Source organism: Amia ocellicauda, chromosome 11, assembly GCF_036373705.1.
Source record: "Amia ocellicauda isolate fAmiCal2 chromosome 11, fAmiCal2.hap1, whole genome shotgun sequence".
NCBI classification, from domain to species: domain Eukaryota; kingdom Metazoa; phylum Chordata; class Actinopteri; order Amiiformes; family Amiidae; genus Amia; species Amia ocellicauda.
Genome location: NC_089860.1, coordinates 28,581,709 through 28,601,393, shown reverse-complemented (window position 1 = coordinate 28,601,393; position 19,685 = coordinate 28,581,709). Strand labels below are relative to the sequence as shown.

General features: G+C 38.4%; 1 protein-coding gene across 2 annotated transcripts in view; it reads right to left on the bottom strand.

Annotated features, from left to right (window-relative positions):
* Positions 1-528: 528 nt before the first annotated feature.
* Positions 529-19,685, bottom strand: part of rcan3 (regulator of calcineurin 3) — a 36,457-nt gene continuing 17,300 nt past the window's right edge. For both annotated transcript variants that reach the window (XM_066717286.1, XM_066717287.1), the window contains 3 exons: positions 6,930-7,103; positions 6,282-6,453; positions 529-4,042 (listed from right to left, as the gene is read on the bottom strand). In XM_066717286.1, the coding sequence (XP_066573383.1) occupies positions 3,888-4,042; positions 6,282-6,453; positions 6,930-7,103 (501 nt within the window). In that variant the 3' untranslated portion in view covers positions 529-3,887. The remainder of the gene's footprint in view (positions 4,043-6,281; positions 6,454-6,929; positions 7,104-19,685) is intronic.

The following is a 19,685-nucleotide window of genomic DNA, read 5'->3' as shown; positions in this document are numbered from 1 at the left end:
GGTGGTGTACCTGATTTGCTGTTGTGAACATGTCCTGATTTGCTGGTATTTGCTGCAGAAAGCTGTACGTCATACAATACATGGATGCGTTTTCAATCTTGAGCACTGGGAAGTCAGGTGAAAATACTGCTAGCTAATTAAAGAGAATTTTTACAGCACCTTGTGAAAAGAACATGTCTTGTTCAAATAGCTACATGCAATGCAAACTAACAGAAACACACATACTTATGTAAGACAGAGAACTCATAACCAGTTCTCTAGGACAGTTCTCAGTGAATCACCATCAAACGGTAGATAAACATGTACATTACAGATGTGTACAGTGACCAGTTTACAGCTAATCATTAAAAAACTATAATAGATTATATATTATGATTTTTTTTTAAATGAAGACAGTACATAATGCTAGAGAGTGTCAAAGCTTTTATAGATGAAAACATTGAACAGTGTCATATTAACTGCTTTCAGTTTTCTACTAGACAGGTCACACAAGGAGAAGGAAAGAAAGAAGAAACGGACAAAAGAAAGCATGTTTAAGAATAATCCTTTATATACTTCTATGTGAAACAAATTACATTCATACTTCTACACAAATAAAAGCAAGTAACAGTCAGATAAAACAATCCTGGAAATTATTACATACAATACAGTAAGTACAGATATAACCATAAATTATTGCTTGATTGCTACTTTTTTTTCTCTTAACAACTACAGTACAAGAAGACACGGTATTTATATTTCAACAAAACAGTACAACAGTGACGTTATTGATTTGTAATAGACGTCCAAGAAGAATAAAACTGAGTCCATTTTCGACACACCATGTGATTTGTGAGTGCGAATCCAGTCAAACTAAAAGCAGCTTTTCCGTTCTCACCGTTTATATAATTTCTGGTTAATCTTTAATAAAGCAACCTTCATTTTCCTTTAAAGCCATGAATGATAATATGATTTAAAAACAACAAACAAAAAAAAAACAGACCAAGCTTATTTCATTGGCCACCATAATGTAAAGCTCTGCATACATGTTTTAAAAAGAAAGTTTTGAGACAGAAAATGCACCCAGTTTCAAAGACCCATACTCCAGACGAGTAAGATTACTAGACAAAAACATCATCACATGACAATGCTTATGTGAGCACACATCCTCAGGTGTTTTACACTTGAACACACTACACTGGCTCTGAAGTTAAGCTTACATTAGATAAAACGTATATGTGCAAATACACACAAAGTCATACAATTGTTTCTGATGGCATCATTACAATACCCCCCTCAATCTGAATAAGCCTGCCATCCCCTCCAGAACATGAGGAGCTTCTTGTGCCCGTGTCCCTCTCAACACCAGTCCCTCTGAAACCGGTTTGAATATTGGTATCTGAATCTGGAATTCATAATTCTCACGCTTCTAGGCCGGTGAAAGCAAAGGCTACAAGGTGTTTGTACGCAAGAAGTAAGAAAAATTATCAATCTTAATTAAATACAAAATAAATAATGCTCTTCCATGGAAACCATAGAACGCCCCCTCAAAATAAAGTGCTATAATGCAGACTTGTAATAATCATTATAATAATAACAATAGCATTAATATTAAATCCCAATTAGGTAGAGCATTTGTCATAGTTGTCATTTTGTACACATCTTTGTCATCTTCCATAAACAGTAGGACATGTCAACGCAGGAGTTCTTAAAAAACAAGTCAGTATTCCTACAGCTTACTGTATCAAACATTAATGTGGGGAGACTAGCAAAACATGTTTGTTTACATTTGGGTTTACTGTGACATAGTTTCGTCTTTATGCTCTGGACCAAACTGGATGTCTCCACTTCAAATCTGACTCAAATCAGGTTAGACTCTGCTGAGGATAGCAGTAGGAACTCTAGGCTCAATTTTAAAATATATACAAAAAATAAACTCAACGACACATATTTTAATAATAAATGCCCAGAAAAAGGAACAAGATGTTTGTCCATTGCCATACAGGCTAACAATAATCACAGGCCTGAGAAAAAAGGATTATGTAAAATATACCGTACTTGATTATGCCACTTTTATATTTTGTACTGTTAGGGTACAACTAATCAATAGCAATGAGTATAGAAAACAGCAATGCAATTTGCATTCAAATATAGTATATATATAGATTTTAAAAATAAAATACAGTATAATAAACCAAAAAAGGATAAAGCATGGTTATTTATAAATACATGTTTGACACACATTTCCCCTTTAGATGTCAGTCTGGTGCTAATTACCACCACAAATAGGCAGAGTTTCAAATAAGAACGTGTCATTTGCAATTCACATTTTTGCTTGAAAAAATTCAGTGGATGTTCGTGGTTAATTTTATTCAAGAGTGGATTCTGAAAGGCTAAAGTTTCCCAAACTTAATCAAGGAAACTATGAAATGAGCCCAGTTGAATAATTTTATGTCTTCAATTGGTTAGACTTTTTGGCAATGGTAAGAAAACATTACATTTTTAACACAAAAATGATTTCAACTATTTTGTAATCTATTTTTAAAAAGGGAATAGTAGATATCCCACTCTTGTGAATGACGAGACCTCTGGTAGCTAGTAAACAGAAAGAACAGTCACAATGAATAGATAAGCTTTAGAGAAGCAATAATAATTGTACTGCTCTTTACAGCAAACATCCTTATATATCCTTTCAATCTTCTCTGACAACCTAGGCTATTTACAATAGAAAAGTCTTGATGTTGCTATGGTTCTCGTTTGTAACTTCACAATACTGCCCCTGATATGCAATTCTTTGCCTGACACTTAGCATTATGGGAACATTACAATTATTCTGTGCCAACCTTGAAGCAGGGACTGTAAAACAAGATAAAAACTAACTACTTACAACGTTCACACAGAAAAGTAACTGGATGAATGCAGCCTCACATTAAAAAGTCAACTTAAAAACGACAATGTTTTTTGGTTACTCCATTTGTGTAAGCAGACTGGACATCACAGCTTTGTTTCGTTTTGCTTTCCGTTCACACTGTATACAGTTGTATTTCTCAAACCCGTGCCCTTGCATCATGGGGGTTTAAAACAAGCTTTAAACCAGATCAAAGACTGTCCACGGTTGAGCGCCATCACGATCACAAGTTGCCACGGAGAATAACACAAGTTTTGCTTTCCGTTTTGCCGTTTCTGACCCTTAAGACACCACAGCTACGATACGCCTTGTCAAAAGCTTCATTCCATTTCTCTGTCTCGATGACAAGTAAAAAACACATCAGCTCCTGACTGCTTTAGCATGCATGTGTGTTTTTAGCTTTTACATGTGGTATCAAAGAGGAGAATATACAGTTAATTCAGTCAACATCCTTCCCCTGAAACACTCCAACACCTCAACCAAAGAACAGGGCAAGCTGTGTCTATGCCTTCAACAGTTTGACTTTCCTTTTTTACATACATGAGTATATGTAATGTAAAGCACATCTGTCCCCTCTCAGAGTTTGTTTTTCGCAATGCGACCGGTCAACTGCTATGACTGAGAAAAGCAGAGCACTGGCGATAAAAAAGACTCCCGGTCCGCTGCTTAATTTGGAATCACATGAATGATACTTGTTCATGAGTACGTAAAGAATCAGAAGATTAACATTAACAACAATAGGAATAATAATCATAATCATCATACAAAAAAAAGAACACGGTAAAAGAAAAGCAAGCGAGAAACCACAGTGCTTAAAATGAACAGATGATGCGAGTTTAGTCCGTCTCCGATTCACCTGCCCCGTGTCAGCTTACACAGGTTCCCCCTTTTTCTGTACAAAATGTGCGTGCATGAAAACTCCCGTCTGTACAGGCTTGCCACCTCTGCATGCTCCTTTCCCAATGTTACTGAACTGAAATGAAGCGAGAGAGTCACAGCTTTAGTTGATGAGCTTCGGGGGAGCCTCGGGGCGTCTCGTCTGCATGATCTTCTGTTTGGGCTTGGCCTCCTCCTCTTCCTCGGTCTCGCTCTCACAGACGTGCACCACCACGCTCGGGGTGGACTCGGTGCCGGCGTGCAGCTCATACTTCTCTCCTGAGGGACGGCGAGAAAAGACAAGAGGCTCGGATGCTGACAGGGAATGGATTTTGTGTCCCCCACGCCCCCACCCTGGTGAGAAACGTCTGCTGCCCGACTGAACGCACATCACAATCCCACAACCTGCGTGTGGACTTCCAAGAAGGAAAGGAGAAGATATATGGCATCTAATTGGGTTCAGCTGAATCACATTCCCTTTCTGCAAGAGACAATATTGTGTGTTTATCGATCTTAAAGCCGGAGAGAAGAGCTAGTTCTAAAAGCTGAACTATTAAACTCTTTTCACATTTATGAGATTTTCTGAGAAAAGGACTTATGAGATACAACCTTCCACTCACCTCGTGATCCCTAGAGTTTGAAATATATAACATGACAGCAACAATATTGACAGCGACATGTCACCCTGCCCCCTCTAATTTTATATAAATATTAAAAAATGATTGTATCTAGGATGCCAAGGAGACGAGGTTGGTGAAGGAAATGCGATAAGAGCTTTCCCACACTTCTGCTCCCTCCCTGAGCTCAGGCCCGAGTTCATGCCATCTCCCCGGCTAACCACCAGGTGACGCCACACTGCTGCACAAATTTCAGTTCTGATTTCATAGTAACAAACCCCAAGCGTCTGTTCGTGTTGCAGTAAAAATTCTAATACTGTACAGAGTTTTTAAATGCTCCCAGTTATGTTTCCCAGTTATGCCCTGAAGTGTCTAGCTTCATATTCATGTCAGGCAATTCTAGTACTTTAATAAAAAAACACTCAATTGTTTAATTTTCTTAACCATCTATGTCTTCAAATATGTTTTTGCTCTTCTGGATGTGAGGCTTGTTTTATTGGCGTCTTACTGGCGTCACAAAGGCTCAGATACATGGATCAGCTTTTGAAGCCTCACCCTTTTTGTGTTTGTGCATGTGTGTGTGTGTGTGTGTGTGTGTGTGTGTGTGTGTATGTATCTCTGTATCTCTCTAAAGGTAAAGGTATTTGTAAGAGGATAGATTCTGCACAGTGCACAAAACAAGATGCTGCATTTCCACATAAATCCCTGTGCATTTAATTAACAATACACTGACTTCTTTAATATTAGAGTCCTCCAATATTATGAATACTTATATCCATTGTTATCATTGATTTTCTATCACAAGTCACAGTCCTGGTGTTTTTTAAACTGAACGTCACGCACGGCCAAGAAAAAGTATTCAAACAACAACAACCCAAAAAATCGAATAAATAAAATGGACTGCTAGCCACCTCCGTCTGCCCCACACTCCGCTGATTGCTCTCGATACATTTCCTCAACTCTAATCATCTAACTTGAGTGGCAGTCTTAAAATAAACCCTGTCTGCAGCACTGCTTTCACCTAACAAGATCAGTGGCGTAGTACATTGCGCAATGCTCGAAGACGCTGGTCTCATTAGGCCCTTTGATGTGTGATATTCTCTAAAGGTTAGTGTGAGCCGCAGCAGTCCACCCGCCCGCCCGCCGCCGTGTGCTGCGCATTGCTGGACCACATGAACTGAGCCAGGTCTCACTGTAGATATGGCTGTCTAAGACATAATACTGACGACGGTATTGCAGGGGTCTGCAAATGCAGAGCTTAAGACAGTACAGTATGTTGAGGCTGAGAGACACCAATTGTAAATAAGTATATATATATGTGTACGTGTATAAATATGTATAAAATGTATTTAATAATATTTATAATCTAATACGTATTGGGGTCAAGGAGAAAGAGAAAGAGACAGATATAGGTGCATAGATGGATAGAAACATAGATACGCAGACACAGATAGACAGATTTTATATATATATATATATATATATATATATATATATATATAACTAACAGCTCTGTTTTTCCGAAGTGGCCCAAAAGATTTACTTATAAGAAAAAACAGCAGTTTAAAAAAAAAAACTTTCAGAATTTCAAATTAAGATTTTTTTCAACCTTTTTGTGTGAGTAGCTAAGTAAGTGAGTATGTTAGCAACTGTAATAATGATGTTCCACCCTGATTCAATAATCAGTCGCTGACCATATTTGAAAAATCAGGCCAATGTGTATTACTCATGGCTAGGTACGGTGGCCTGTTGTGATCAGTTTTGTTATTTAATTTGGCTGCACCACACTGGCCCTAGTCAGTAAGTACTTACTGGGGCTGCTTGGCACTGTAGCTGGACTACAGAAACATGAGAAAACATGGACAGAAGATCTAGCTGGCAGCCATGTGTTTTGTACATACCTGGGCCTAATTTGGCGACAGCACACAGAAGGTCGTAGTTGATGCCCGGTGTTGCATCCTCACTCTGACTCCAGCCCACGGGGGGAGAGGCTGGGGGGGAGATGAGAAACTGCTTCACGGGCTGGGGGGGGGCCAAGTAGGATTTGTCAGTGTCCTCCCCCGAATTCTGCACCTGAAACACAGACAAGTAGCGACCAGGCCTCAGTGTTCAGCCACAACAAGCGTCTTCCCGCACATGTGTTGACCTAACCTCTGGTGGAATGGAAAGTTAGCTACTTCAGCCCTTTCCTGTATACTGCACATCGCGGTAAAGATCTCTTTCCTCCCCCCGCCCCTGCACACTGTACGTCTTGGTAAATATTTTCTTTCCTTTCCATTTGTTTGGCTTTGCAGAAAGTCTCCTCCCTGACCCCAATAAGAGTACACAGTTGGTCTGAAATTCTAAATGGAGAAAAAAGGGTCTCGCAAAGAACAAAAGGCCGTGTGAGTTAAAAGGTTATCTATTTTGAGATCGATGCCAAAACAAACAAACAAAAAGGAAGAAATGCCGACTCATCGCTGCACTAACACTCAGTATTGTATAGATGGCAGCTGGGGTACGGCAGCACTTCGATAAGCTGGCCTCTCAACGTGCATCGCAAGCCGCACCTGAGCGAAGTACAGCTTGAGCTTCTTCCCGCTGAACTCGGACTCGTGCAGCTCTATTCGGGCCCGGGCCGCTGCCTCGGGGGTGGAGAAGTTTATCCGCACTCTCCTGAAGCTCTTGAACATCTGAAACGCCACTTGCTCATCGTAGATCCGGAACAGGGCCTCAAACCTCTCCTGAAACACAGAGGAGGTGAAAGTGAATGATCATCCGGCCAGACGGAGTCGGCCAGGATTCAGGGCAGGACAGGTCACGGTTCTGGCAGCAGAGAACTATCACAAAGCCAGGGGAGCCCGGGAGAATAGAAACCACAGCCTGAAAATAGAAACTGTTCCCCAAAACAATTGAGAAGCTCTTCAGATGCTGCTGATAACACAGAAACAATAGGCTTACAGCTACTGAAACATATTTATTTTTATTTTTGTTATCTAACAACAAAATGTGATCATTGGAGGAATTTAGAAATGTTAATATTTGTATAAATGTATAAAATGAGCAATTTGTAAAAACTACTTTCTCTGCAGAAGTGTTGTAAGGAAAGAAAGAATGTGACATGGAATGAGTTACTAATATGATGTTATAGGAAATTATCCTCAAATTATAGGGATTTTGCACTGAGGAGTCTGAAAATTATTTAATGATATAGTGTGAACCTCTACGCATAACATAAACAGCCTTATTTTAACTTAATGATGGGTTTAAACTAGTAATGAGCTAACCTTACAGGTAATTATATAGTTTGTTCAAGGCTTTTCAGACCAGAAAGAAAATTAAAGTTGAAAATTGTCTTTGAAAGCATTCTCACCTTCCCTTGTACACAATGTTATTCTGAGATTCAATTAATTTCGTAACTTGATCAAATATCCTTTTTTTAGATTGTGTTGAGCTTTCATTTATGCTAGAATAAAATGGAAGGCTCTAGCTAGCTATGTAAACCTTTGACTGACACTGCAATACTCACTCTCAAACATGCACTCTCTCTCCCCCTCTCTCACACACACACACAATGCACACACAATCACCCCATCTTCAGCAACAGCACAACCCTGTACTGCAAATAAACAAGTGTTTCAGCCTTCAGTATCAGGGGAATCAATTCATCACTAACAGAGTCACTATGGGTCGTCCGTGTGACCTTCCCCTGCTTACAGGGCAGGCCGAGGAAGCTTTGAGTGCTAGTATGACATAATCCCCTCTCCTCCTGCCAACAGTCAAACCACCTGTGTCACACCAGGACTATGAATAGTGGCGAGAGAAAGGGAAGCAGGAGGAGGAGAAACAGTGACATTCAGATCCGTGTAATGCATCTCAGATTAAACATCGCAAGAGACACTCTGCATCTGCATCGGTGCTTGGCTAAACCAGGACTTGATTTTGTGTGGGGACACCAGGTAGCAGACACACACAGTGGAAGGGAGTGAATTCTTGACAGGCTTTTGGAGAGATGCAGAGAAGGTTAACAATCACCAGTCAGCAGAATTCCAGTCCTGCAATACAATCTGCCATTTACTTGGCATATATATATATAGAATGCTGAAAGGAAGACTGACACAATTATATAAAATGTCAAACTGTAAACCATGTGCACATTGTTGGGCGGGTCAGATTCTGTATTGATGTTTTGATTCACACACGGGTTAACATCTGTAAAGCATCACCTTTAGTTTAATGGATAGGCCTAATTAAATCAGCAAAAGAGGAACAGACATTGGAAATACGAAGTGAAATGCTTTCATAAAAATGCTTATTTGCAATTCAGAGAAAAAAATTACGTTTGAAAAGGGGATCAATGACATGCAAGTTTGTAAAATCACAATCTAACTACAAGTGCAAGACAGGGCAGAGTCATACAATTCACACTGTTTTCCTTAAACATTATAATGCAAAATGTATTATAATTTGTAAAATGTATTATGCCTTGAATTGCACTGTATTATTGCACTTTGTATTGCTCTTATATTTTGTAAGTCGCCCTGGACAAGGGCGTCTGCTAAGAAATAAATAATAATAAAAATAATATAACGCCAGCCACGTTTCCCAAAGCAAGGAAGCAAGTCACATTGACCAGAATCAAGTGCAAATTAAGTTCTCTGCTGGAGACACAAAACACCTCACATGCAGCAATAAATCACCACATAATAGTTAAGGTTTAATACTAAACACTTTGTAGACTATAAAAGGCAAACAGCTACCAGATAAACATCTATTAATGCTTAAAAAAGGCATAAGAAGGAAAAGGGTCCAGGTAAATTTGAATATTTTAAAGCTGATTATGCAACTAAGCACTTCAACAGCCTATTAATTCCAGAGTGCTTTCAATTACTGAGATTAAGTGCCGTACTTTGGAAACAAAATATTATCCTGGAGTCGAAAAAAACAAACAACAAGGCTAAATAATTCAAAGGCTGTGTATCTCTTTCAGGACAATGTGACACCAGAACGCCATAGGGGGACTAATCAGTAAATGGCCAAGTGTCAGGATGGGTGTAGGGCTACAAAGCAGTAGAGGGGACATCCTGGGGCTGCAGAGAGTGGACAATCCACTTCCTCTGCTGGTCACAGCGGTCTCTCTTTCAAGAGAGACCGGGGTGGCCGTTGACATCGTGCCACAGTGAAATAAACAAGTGTAACTCTCCATGCTTTTATCCACAGGCTAGCAATCCTTTTTATTTTTTAACAATACTACTTTTTCCATTTACTGAAACTGTGCCCATTTCTGTTTTTCTAGTTTATGGTATTTATCTTCAAAAATGGTAACAATTAAGCAAATTGCAGTGCAAGCACAACAATAACAGATTAAAATGAGACAATCATACGTTGTGGGATGAAATTGCAGTTTTAGTCATGTTTACTTCTATTCCATTTGAAGACCTAACTCTCCCCAGCAGTGCCTTATGAACAGCACAACGGCTCTCCTTCAGATTTCATCAGAAACAAATACTATTATTTGCCATGACAGTCTTTGTCAAACGGTATACTTAGCAGGCCAGAGAGAGCACAAAAAGAGTAGTCAGTACAACCGAGATGAACAACTGACTGTGATCAAATGAACCAAGGGAATATTTTCAGTTCTGAATCATTCTTTTAAAAGAAAAACATATTCAATGTCAAAGCTCAATGTCTAATTTTCAGCAAAATTATATAACCTATGTTCCTTCTATCTATAGACAAATGGATAATAGATTTTTTTCATACATTTTAGTACTGCTGCTTATGGTACACCACTAAACTGGCTTGAAAATGTACATGTATGAAACTGGTCTGCTTTAGCACACATAGTGTATGTAAAGCGTACTCTGTGTTTGGGATGTAACTGTGTGAGCTGGACTCCTGAGGCGAGTGGTAGGCCAGTAGTCTGCAAATATTATCTAGTGCTATGAGACATATGGGATGTAAATAAGTCAGGAGAAAGGAGAAAAGCTAAAATTACATTTATAGTGGTTCTATTCCTGCAGTTATACATTTGTATGTGTGAATATATATTAGTTTGTAATTCTTTCACATCTCCTGTTTTCCTGCATATTCAGGAAAGCTCTACTCTGAAGACTCCAGCTTTCTTTGATTTCCTGGTTCCTGTAAAGCGTCTAACTTGGTAGTTATTATTGACTGATGCCCTTTGTGGAAGTATCTCATATTCCTTTTCCTGCTCTGTAACATACAGCAATCCCCTAATCCCTGTCACACCAGAAACGTGAAAACCGTTTGTGCATATTCCACAGTTCAAGAAGCTTTCATTAGCATAAGATAATTATATATTTACATGTGTAACTAATAACCCATAGCAGCAATTAAACAAATCTGTCTTTTCAATTGGTTTTTGCCCTTCTTGGAAGTTTAAAGGGATCATGGTGCCTGTCTGAAAGGAATAAATAGAATAATCATGTTAGGGCTGGGCGATATGACTTAAAAGTAATATCTCGATATTTTTAAGAAGTTTGGGCAATGCACGATATATATCTCGATATTTCTTATTTTTATCCAATCAAGCTACAAAATAAGACCAAAGACATTCAAATTACAAGTATTTCGTTAATCATTAAATATACAAAAATAACAAATACTACATGCAGGCTGTCTTAGTAAATATATGCAGAATGCAACATATTACAGCGCGTGTGTTATGTTATGGGATACATATATACACACACACACACACATATATACATACATACATACATATACACATGATTTACTGTCACATAACAACAATAACACAAGTAATAGTAATCCCGCAAACATGCGCTGTAAAATGCTATAGATTCAGGCCGATTTCCCACATCTGCTGGACAGACATTTCTCCTCCGACTGTCGCGTCTCGATTCTACTTTTCGGTACAGCACGTGTTAATGCAAAATAGTTAATAATAATAATAATAATAATAATAATAATAATAATAATAATAATAATAATAATAAAAAAAGCTGTTGTACCACTTCACCATCTAATAAAAAAATGTTTGCATTGCTTTGCAATTTATTAAAATGCAAACAAACTATTATTATTACATTTTTATACAAATTATATCAGTCTAAACGAGCAGGGTGGGGGAGCGATCGCGTTCAGCCCGGAAACGAGAGCGGGGCGCAGTGTGTGCGCTTGCGCATTAAAGTTTCTTTTGTCTATGTTGGTTATTGTCAGGTCTCTCTCCTCATGTCTCTTTGTTTCTGATGCTCATTTCTTTACTCTTCCAGCATGTGTGGAAGAACCGGGAAGAACGCAAAGCTTCATAATGACGAGAAATATTGCCGTAAAGAGTGGGATTTGCGACACGACGATATAAACGATATAGCATAATAGGAAACGATAGACGTTTTTGTATCGTCATACGATATACACTCACCTAAAGGATTATTAGGAACACCTGTTCAATTTCTCATTAATGCAATTATCTAACCAACCAATCACATGGCAGTTGCTTCAATGCATTTAGGGGTGTGGTCCTGGTCAAGACAATCTCCTGAACTCCAAACTGAATGTCTGAATGGGAAAGAAAGGTGATTTAAGCAATTTTGAGCGTGGCATGGTTGTTGGTGCCAGACGGGCCGGTCTGAGTATTTCACAATCTGCTCAGTTACTGGGATTTTCACGCACAACCATTTCTAGGGTTTACAAAGAATGGTGTGAAAAGGGAAAAACATCCAGTATGCGGCAGTCCTGTGGGCGAAAATGCCTTGTTGATGCTAGAGACTGGAAAAATGTTGCCTGGTCTGATGAGTCTCGATTTCTGTTGAGACATTCAGATGGTAGAGTCAGAATTTGGCGTAAACAGAATGAGAACATGGATCCATCATGCCTTGTTACCACTGTGCAGGCTGGTGGTGGTGGTGTAATGGTGTGGGGGATGTTTTCTTGGCACACTTTAGGCCCCTTAGTGCCAATTGGGCATCGTTTAAATGCCACGGCCTACCTGAGCATTGTTTCTGACCATGTCCATCCCTTTATGACCACCATGTACCCATCCTCTGATGGCTACTTCCAGCAGGATAATGCACCATGTCACAAAGGTCGAATCATTTCAAATTGGTTTCTTGAACATGACCATGAGTTCACTGTACTAAACTGGCCCCACAGTCACCAGATCTCAACCCAATAGAGCATCTTTGGGATGTGGTGGAACGGGAGCTTCATGCCCTGGATGTGCATCCCACAAATCTCCATCAACTGCAAGATGCTATCCTATCAATATGGGCCAACATTTCTAAAGAATGCTTTCAGCACCTTGTTGAATCAATGCCACGTAGAATTAAGGCAGTTCTGAAGGTGAAAGGGGGTCAAACACAGTATTAGTATGGTGTTCCTAATAATCCTTTAGGTGAGTGTATATCGTCATATTGCACAGCCCTAAATCATGTAAATCTACTCCTAGTTCTCTGACATTTCAAATACAAAAACATTCACCTTTCGGTCAATTAATTCAATTTTTTGTCCACGTAGTGTTTATTTCTAAAAGAATATGTTAGTAAAAGTGTGATTCTATTAAGGAAATAAACCTCAATTCTATTAATAAATAAAGGTTGAGTTACATGATTGTAATTGACTGTCCGATATTTGCAATATTTTATGCAATACTGACTGAGCAAAAAAAAAAGCACAGAAAATGAGGTAAGGTGCATATCTCCCTGGTATTATGGAGGTGCAGGTCTGTGGTCAATTTCTGCTGCAGTAAGCTGTGTATGATTTCTGCAAGGCGCATAAAAAAGATCTGTTCTGCAGTGCAAGATAACTCCTCTCTCAGGGCCCCACTGTGTTCAATTTCCTGTACAAAGACCCCCCACAGCCCCCCTTGTCGGGTCAGATGCTTCTTCACTGGGACCTATTGCGAGAAGCACATTGCAGATTCACGGTCAGCTGCTACACTGCTTATTTAAATGACTCAACAGCAGCCCTATAAAACCTGCTTCTTTCATCTTTTACACTAGAATTAAAAACGCTGATCTTATTCTAGTTAACGATTCCCAATAGCGACTTCATGTTGTTGTTTTTTTTACATAAAAATCTATTTTATTTGTTTAATCTACTGAACGTTGCATTTATAGCGCTCAATATTAACCTACAGATGTAAATCATACCTGACAGTAATTGTTTTTGTTTCTTATGTTTTTTTAAGTAAGCTCTCTACTATGCTGAGCTTCTGGCACATGTCGACTGCATGGTGCATAGGAGTTTTAAAATGCACAACGGTAACTCAATCACAACCAATCACTCATTTTGCTAGCGGTTTTAGACAACAGAACAATTTATTATTATTTTAATGAGGATTTTCAAGAAATGTTTCCAGAGCTCCAGCGTGCACTGCCTGCCTGCTGAAATATCCAATATGATCTGCGTCACAGAAGCACGTCCAAACAGCAACTCAAAACCTGAATTGACGCAATTATTAAGAGTGCTTTCTGTCGTCTCCCTGGGAGATTTGGGCTGAATTCGTTACACCCTGAAGCCGAAATACTTCTGTGCAAGGAAAAAAAGAAAAGAAAAATCAATAGTAGAACATAAGGATCTCTTCAATTCCAACAGCATTTCACTGCCAGGATATTCATTAACATTCACAAAGGGTTTTATTTCTCTGTGTCCATGTTTTCTGAGGGGAAAAATAAACCAACAGAAACAAACATACATTTTCACAAGAGAACCACCAGGCTCCTATTATCCTATATGCCTTTATTGCAGGTTTTACAAAACAGCATTCCCACAAGGTCAGTGCCTATGAATGAATCTCATGAAATGCAGGATGTCTTCTTCTGAAACTACAGTATATTAAACTGCCCTATTCACTTATTGCTGTCGATAAATAAAATAAAAACAAGCAAAAACTCCCTGCCTGAGTGGCCTGATATAACAGAAAGGCATCAAAGACTATAGACTGTAGAAATTGGTTGCATTTGTACTGTTGTTGCATACCAAATAGATTGGGTAAACATCATGGGAGGACTCATTGTGCATGTTCAATGACAGCTGACATATAAATGGATTTTAAAGGCTGCTACACATTTAAAAGATATTTTACTGAATTAGGTTTAACAATAAACAGAATATATAACTCCATAAATGTTTTAAAACTACATTTGCATAAAAAGTATTTTGTTGTTATCCTCTGCAAAATCTGTTGCATCCTACAATATTAAATATTGATAATATACAAACATTCAGGACATAGCAAACTAACACAATGAGCAGGAAATAAGATAAGCCCAAAAACTTCACCTTAACAGGCCTACCAAACCCTGGTGGTATACTACAACACGAGTTTAGTTTTCACCGCAGCTTGTTGCCAAAAGCAAGAATCCAAGATTTACACCTCGGTGGTAAACAAATACAGAGTAAAGCAACCAAGTTAATCAGGTTTATTTCCAGACAGACTAACTGCAGTCTCTACTAACCGCATAAGGAAGCTTATGGTAGGAGTTTTTTATGTTATGGAATGCAAATGTCAAGAGCATGAAAAAGATATGTACATCAGCAAGAACCTACTAAACCCAACTTCTGTCTCAAATTTAAAATCAATCTTCCATCACAAATGAATCCTGTTTGTTTGTTTTTCATATTAATATAATATGACGAAGACTGCCCTGCCTTTCGAGCTCAGTCCTTTCATATCACATTGTAATATCCTGTGGCTTAAAGACGAACTAAAAAATATTGCAATGATCTCAACCATGTAGTCAGGAAGATTCAAGGATGAGATTGTCTTTTCTTTGTTTTCTGCAAGGTGTTCTGCATGACCCAGTTAACTTCAAATTCTTCCAAAAGTGCTCAGATTTAATTTATTTATTTATGTATTTTCACAAACCAAAAGTGTAATCTTATCTTTTGTACTTACTTATTTATGCTATATTCTTTGGATGAACTTCCTGAGCAGGGTATAGTGTTGCAGGCACAGACAGCAAGTGCAGTCTCTCCTCCAGTGATGACTTGCTAAACATTCTGCTGTATGCATTCATTTTAAGGACCCCATGAAAATGCTTTAGACTTTAACATTCAGTTATATTTATGCCAGACTTAAACCCTTCCAAGGCAGCACACATAGCTTTAATTTATTAGCTGTCAAAACTACAATGGAGGAAATAAAAATAAAAATGCAAATGATAGCTGTGGCACTCATGCTTCAATACAGACCATACACATATTTGTTTTGTAAAACAACATCAAATTGAAGTGCATAGAACAAAACTAAACAAGACCCAGACCTTAACAACCTGTAACACTGAAACAAATATTTCCTTAGGGCACCATCATATTTTAATAAAGGTATGATATGATTCCTGTACATGTACATACAATGTTCACAGATTTAAAGAGATTTAAACAAATAAATAAAAACATATTTCTACTGATTTCCTAGTTATAAATAAAGGAGTTCCAAAATGACAATTTCCATTTCAGGGTTTCTCTCTTAGATAGGCCTAGTTAATCTGACCAGTGTAACATTTTCTAAAACTGATCTATTTTAATGCAACCTATTTATAAATTAAAATACTTCAGCTGCCACACAACAGTTTGTTTCCTGTATTGAACATGCACAGTAAATTACCTTGCTTTTATTCGTAGAGGTTTCCAATTGGGTTTTATTCATATATATATATTTATATATGTTGTTTTTGAGATGTTCCAGGATTGAACTGAGCTCTCTAATTGCCTTTCTAGTTATTGTGTTACTATTCTAATCAAAGTGGTTGGCCCCAGAAATCAGTGCATTCTGAGAAAAAAGATAAAGGTGGATTGTTTTTCCATTGCTAATGACGTTCACCTCTTTTCCCTATCATTACACTTCCATTTTTGGAAATTTGGCTGGCACTCACTATTTTTCTGCCTGAATTAATAGTAATGCTCAAGGAAGAGCACGATAATGAACTCTCAGAAGATGTACACACAACAATAGAATAGAAAAGAAAAGAAAGAACATTTGAGAAGCTTTCTGCTTTCTAAAACAGAGTTATTGGAAAGTCTTCTCCACTGCCGTGTCAAAGGTTGCCTCCATGGGACCTTCTAATCTGAAGACAAGGACGCCTTCCTTCTCTGGCATCTTCTCAGTGCGGCCTCATGAAGTGGTACAGAGTCAAGGCAATTTCATTAATGGCGAGCTGACAGTTTCCTTTGAAGTATTAGTCTTTAGGAAGCTTATAGGCACTACAGCAGGAAACACCGCAAGGGCCTAATGCAAGCCAATGCACTGAGTATTACAGTTTAATGGGAGGAAAGTTTTGTGCTTGACGGAACACGTCTTGGACTTGACAATCGGTAATCAGCAAATACGATGAAGTTTTGAAATGGCGAGGTCCTGTAAGAAAACTGACCTTTTTCAAATTATAACTATAATTGAAAGAAGGTCTGTTTATTATTTATTTTCTAATACAGGTGGCTTGTCACAGCCTTGGTTGCCATTTATTTAAATAACGAACAAGAACATGTCCCTATCGTCCTGCACTTCAGTCACAGGGTAATCCAAATTTCAGATTTACACAAGTATTCATTTCATTGCTTTGATATTTCAGAAACTGCCTCTTTTTTGCAGAATGTCAGAAGATTGTCATTTCCTGCTTCAATCGCACTAGCAAAAAACAAATAAGTAACAACGCAAACTCAATAACGGTTTCTATGTACTAGCTATTTAAAACCAAATGGAAACCTGCAATTCTCCCTGCAGGAAGATAACACGATTAATCAACCCTGGCTCCAGGATTATTTGTGCAGTTCGTTAAACAAGTCTCTCAGAATACTCCCCTTGCTAATGTTATTCTGAAATGGATTAAAAAAAAAAAATGCTTTCTATTCTTGTACTATACTATCACTACCCCCACATTATGTAAAAAGCAGATTAAGTTCATTGTACTTAGGGATAGTATTTATTATCAGGAACCTGGCTCAACTATGCCTTGGGTGATTTAGCACAGAAGATGAAATTCACCGATGGAGTTATTTTAGGAAGAGGCGCACAACACAGAAGAAGATTACACGTTAAAGTTCGACATGGAAAATAAATACATACAAAAACATCTGAGTTCTCAATGAAAGGTCTTAAGCCTTTAGCAGCTCAGAACAGGATTAAAGGGCAGGAGAACTACTCCACTATACGCCTGGCAATTTATCCTTTCAGACAGGACAGTGGGCAATTTCAATATAGTTTATATTCCGACTTCATTTACAACTTTGTTCTTATGTATTTAAAAAAAAGGGCTTAGGTTATTACTTGAGTGATTAAATACTCTGGTTGATTGAATAAAGTATTTTCTACCCTTCGGATTAGTACGCACAGGAGGCAAAAATAACCCCAGCCTATGATGAGGGACATATCCTAAATACCGAGAGCCATTTCTCCTTTAGGGAAGATGGGATTTTAGTTTAAGGGAATACTGCATCTTTTTTTTTTCTTTTTTTTTTTTCCTTACACAGAGGGAACTTGAGCAAAAAAATAATTCATAGTGCCAGAGGGATCTGTACAACTTTGAACTAAATATAGAATTAGCTGAAATAATTAAAGATTTTTTTTTTAATAACCTTTTAATTACTGTTACTGTCTGCAATCATGGTGAAAGAAGATGTAATCAGACAGAAACTACAGAGGCCTAGTTTCCACCACCCTGACCCCCCAATCCAATCCCCCACTTCCTTAGAGGTCTACTGACCCTCTCTCGTTCTCGCTTCTCGCTCTCTCTCTCTCTCTCTCTCTCTCTCTCTCTCTCTCTCTCTCTCTCTCTCTCTCACACACACACACACACACACACAGCTAACCATATACATTTCAGGTTAAAGGAAATATCATTACAATAACCTCTCATGCAGTTAAATCAGACTGAACAAATAGCAACCTTTTACAATCCATTTAATAGCAATAGTATCTATTTATAGTGTAATTTCCATTACATCAATGGATGACCTTAAAAGTGCAGTACAATGAGTTGTGGTAGGCATTATTGTTGTATTATAAATAGAGCTGAATAAGAGTTGTGGCAATTACAAAAATGCTCAGCAGAAACACTATTGTGTGTGTAGTCTAGTGTGCAGGCACTATTTTGATTTATTTTTCTACAGCTATTAATTACATCACAGATCATGGAAAAAAGTTTGGGACAATAATACTGACGTCATTCAGATGGACTTAACGGCGTTCTATGTAAACACCAAGATTAACTGCAACCTATAGTTTCATAAACACTGACGTAAGCACTGCAAGGGTTTAACATCACAAACAACCGACAGGATACTGTTAGTATCCCCCAAAAAATGCTGACTGTAATAGCAGGGAAGTTTCCACTTCCACTCAAATTACCATTTAATTTCATCCCGGTGTCCATTCCCAGTGTCATAATTAGTAAAGTGCAAGACGATGTATTGGAATGTGGGGAACTGGGCATTTCCACAAATCTGAATCATGACAAAACAACAACAACACAATTATGCAGGTCAAAAACAGAGCTATCACACATACCAAATACGCAACATAGTCCGTGTTGACTTTACGAACCATACTCATTTGTTTCCATTTCCTTGTTTAGAACTAGTTATCATCATATCGACCAGATTTGAAATATTGCAGTCTAATGCCTCGGACATAAACACTGCAGAGAAGCCCATAAGCTGTATGCATCATGTGGGATATTAATCCTATTACTTCAAGCTCTAATTTATGTTTTCACTAAGATGTGTTGTTCGTGGCAATCTGTAACGCTTTCTTAATGTAATCCTGCCCACATAATGTTACGCAATTCCTAAAGAGGTACTGGATGTCGTCTCCCGGCTCCATATGCTATCCATCTGCAGCACTGATTCTTATGTCACCAGATATGTTTATGCTGATTTATTGGTCAGCAGGTTTAAAATGGTCCTACGGGTCTGTAGAAAAGAACTGCCCAGAAGGCTCTAGCTTTATTCCAATGAATATAATAACCAATACGTAGATCTACCAGAAGGCTCTCTATGTTTGTGTACATGTGTCTCGAACAAGATCGTGTCATTGTAAGGGCCTCAGCCCACTCAACGTGTTTCACTTTCCAATCATGCAGGTGAGAGGATGGACAGAACCGAGGAACAGGTGAGTGAAAGGGAAGACATATTTGTTTTAAAATGCTCACAGCCAGCCCCCCTCTCGCCTGCACTGCTCACCCATTGTTTGTCGGTCTGTGTGATTGTATTTATTTTAGAAAGACCTAAAAAATAAACAATTTAATTGTAAACCGTCTGGCTGCTCTCTCCCACAACGCCGCTCTCCTCATTCTCACCCCTGAGCCCCCCCGCCGAGGTCCCAGATGCTACATCATGTTTAG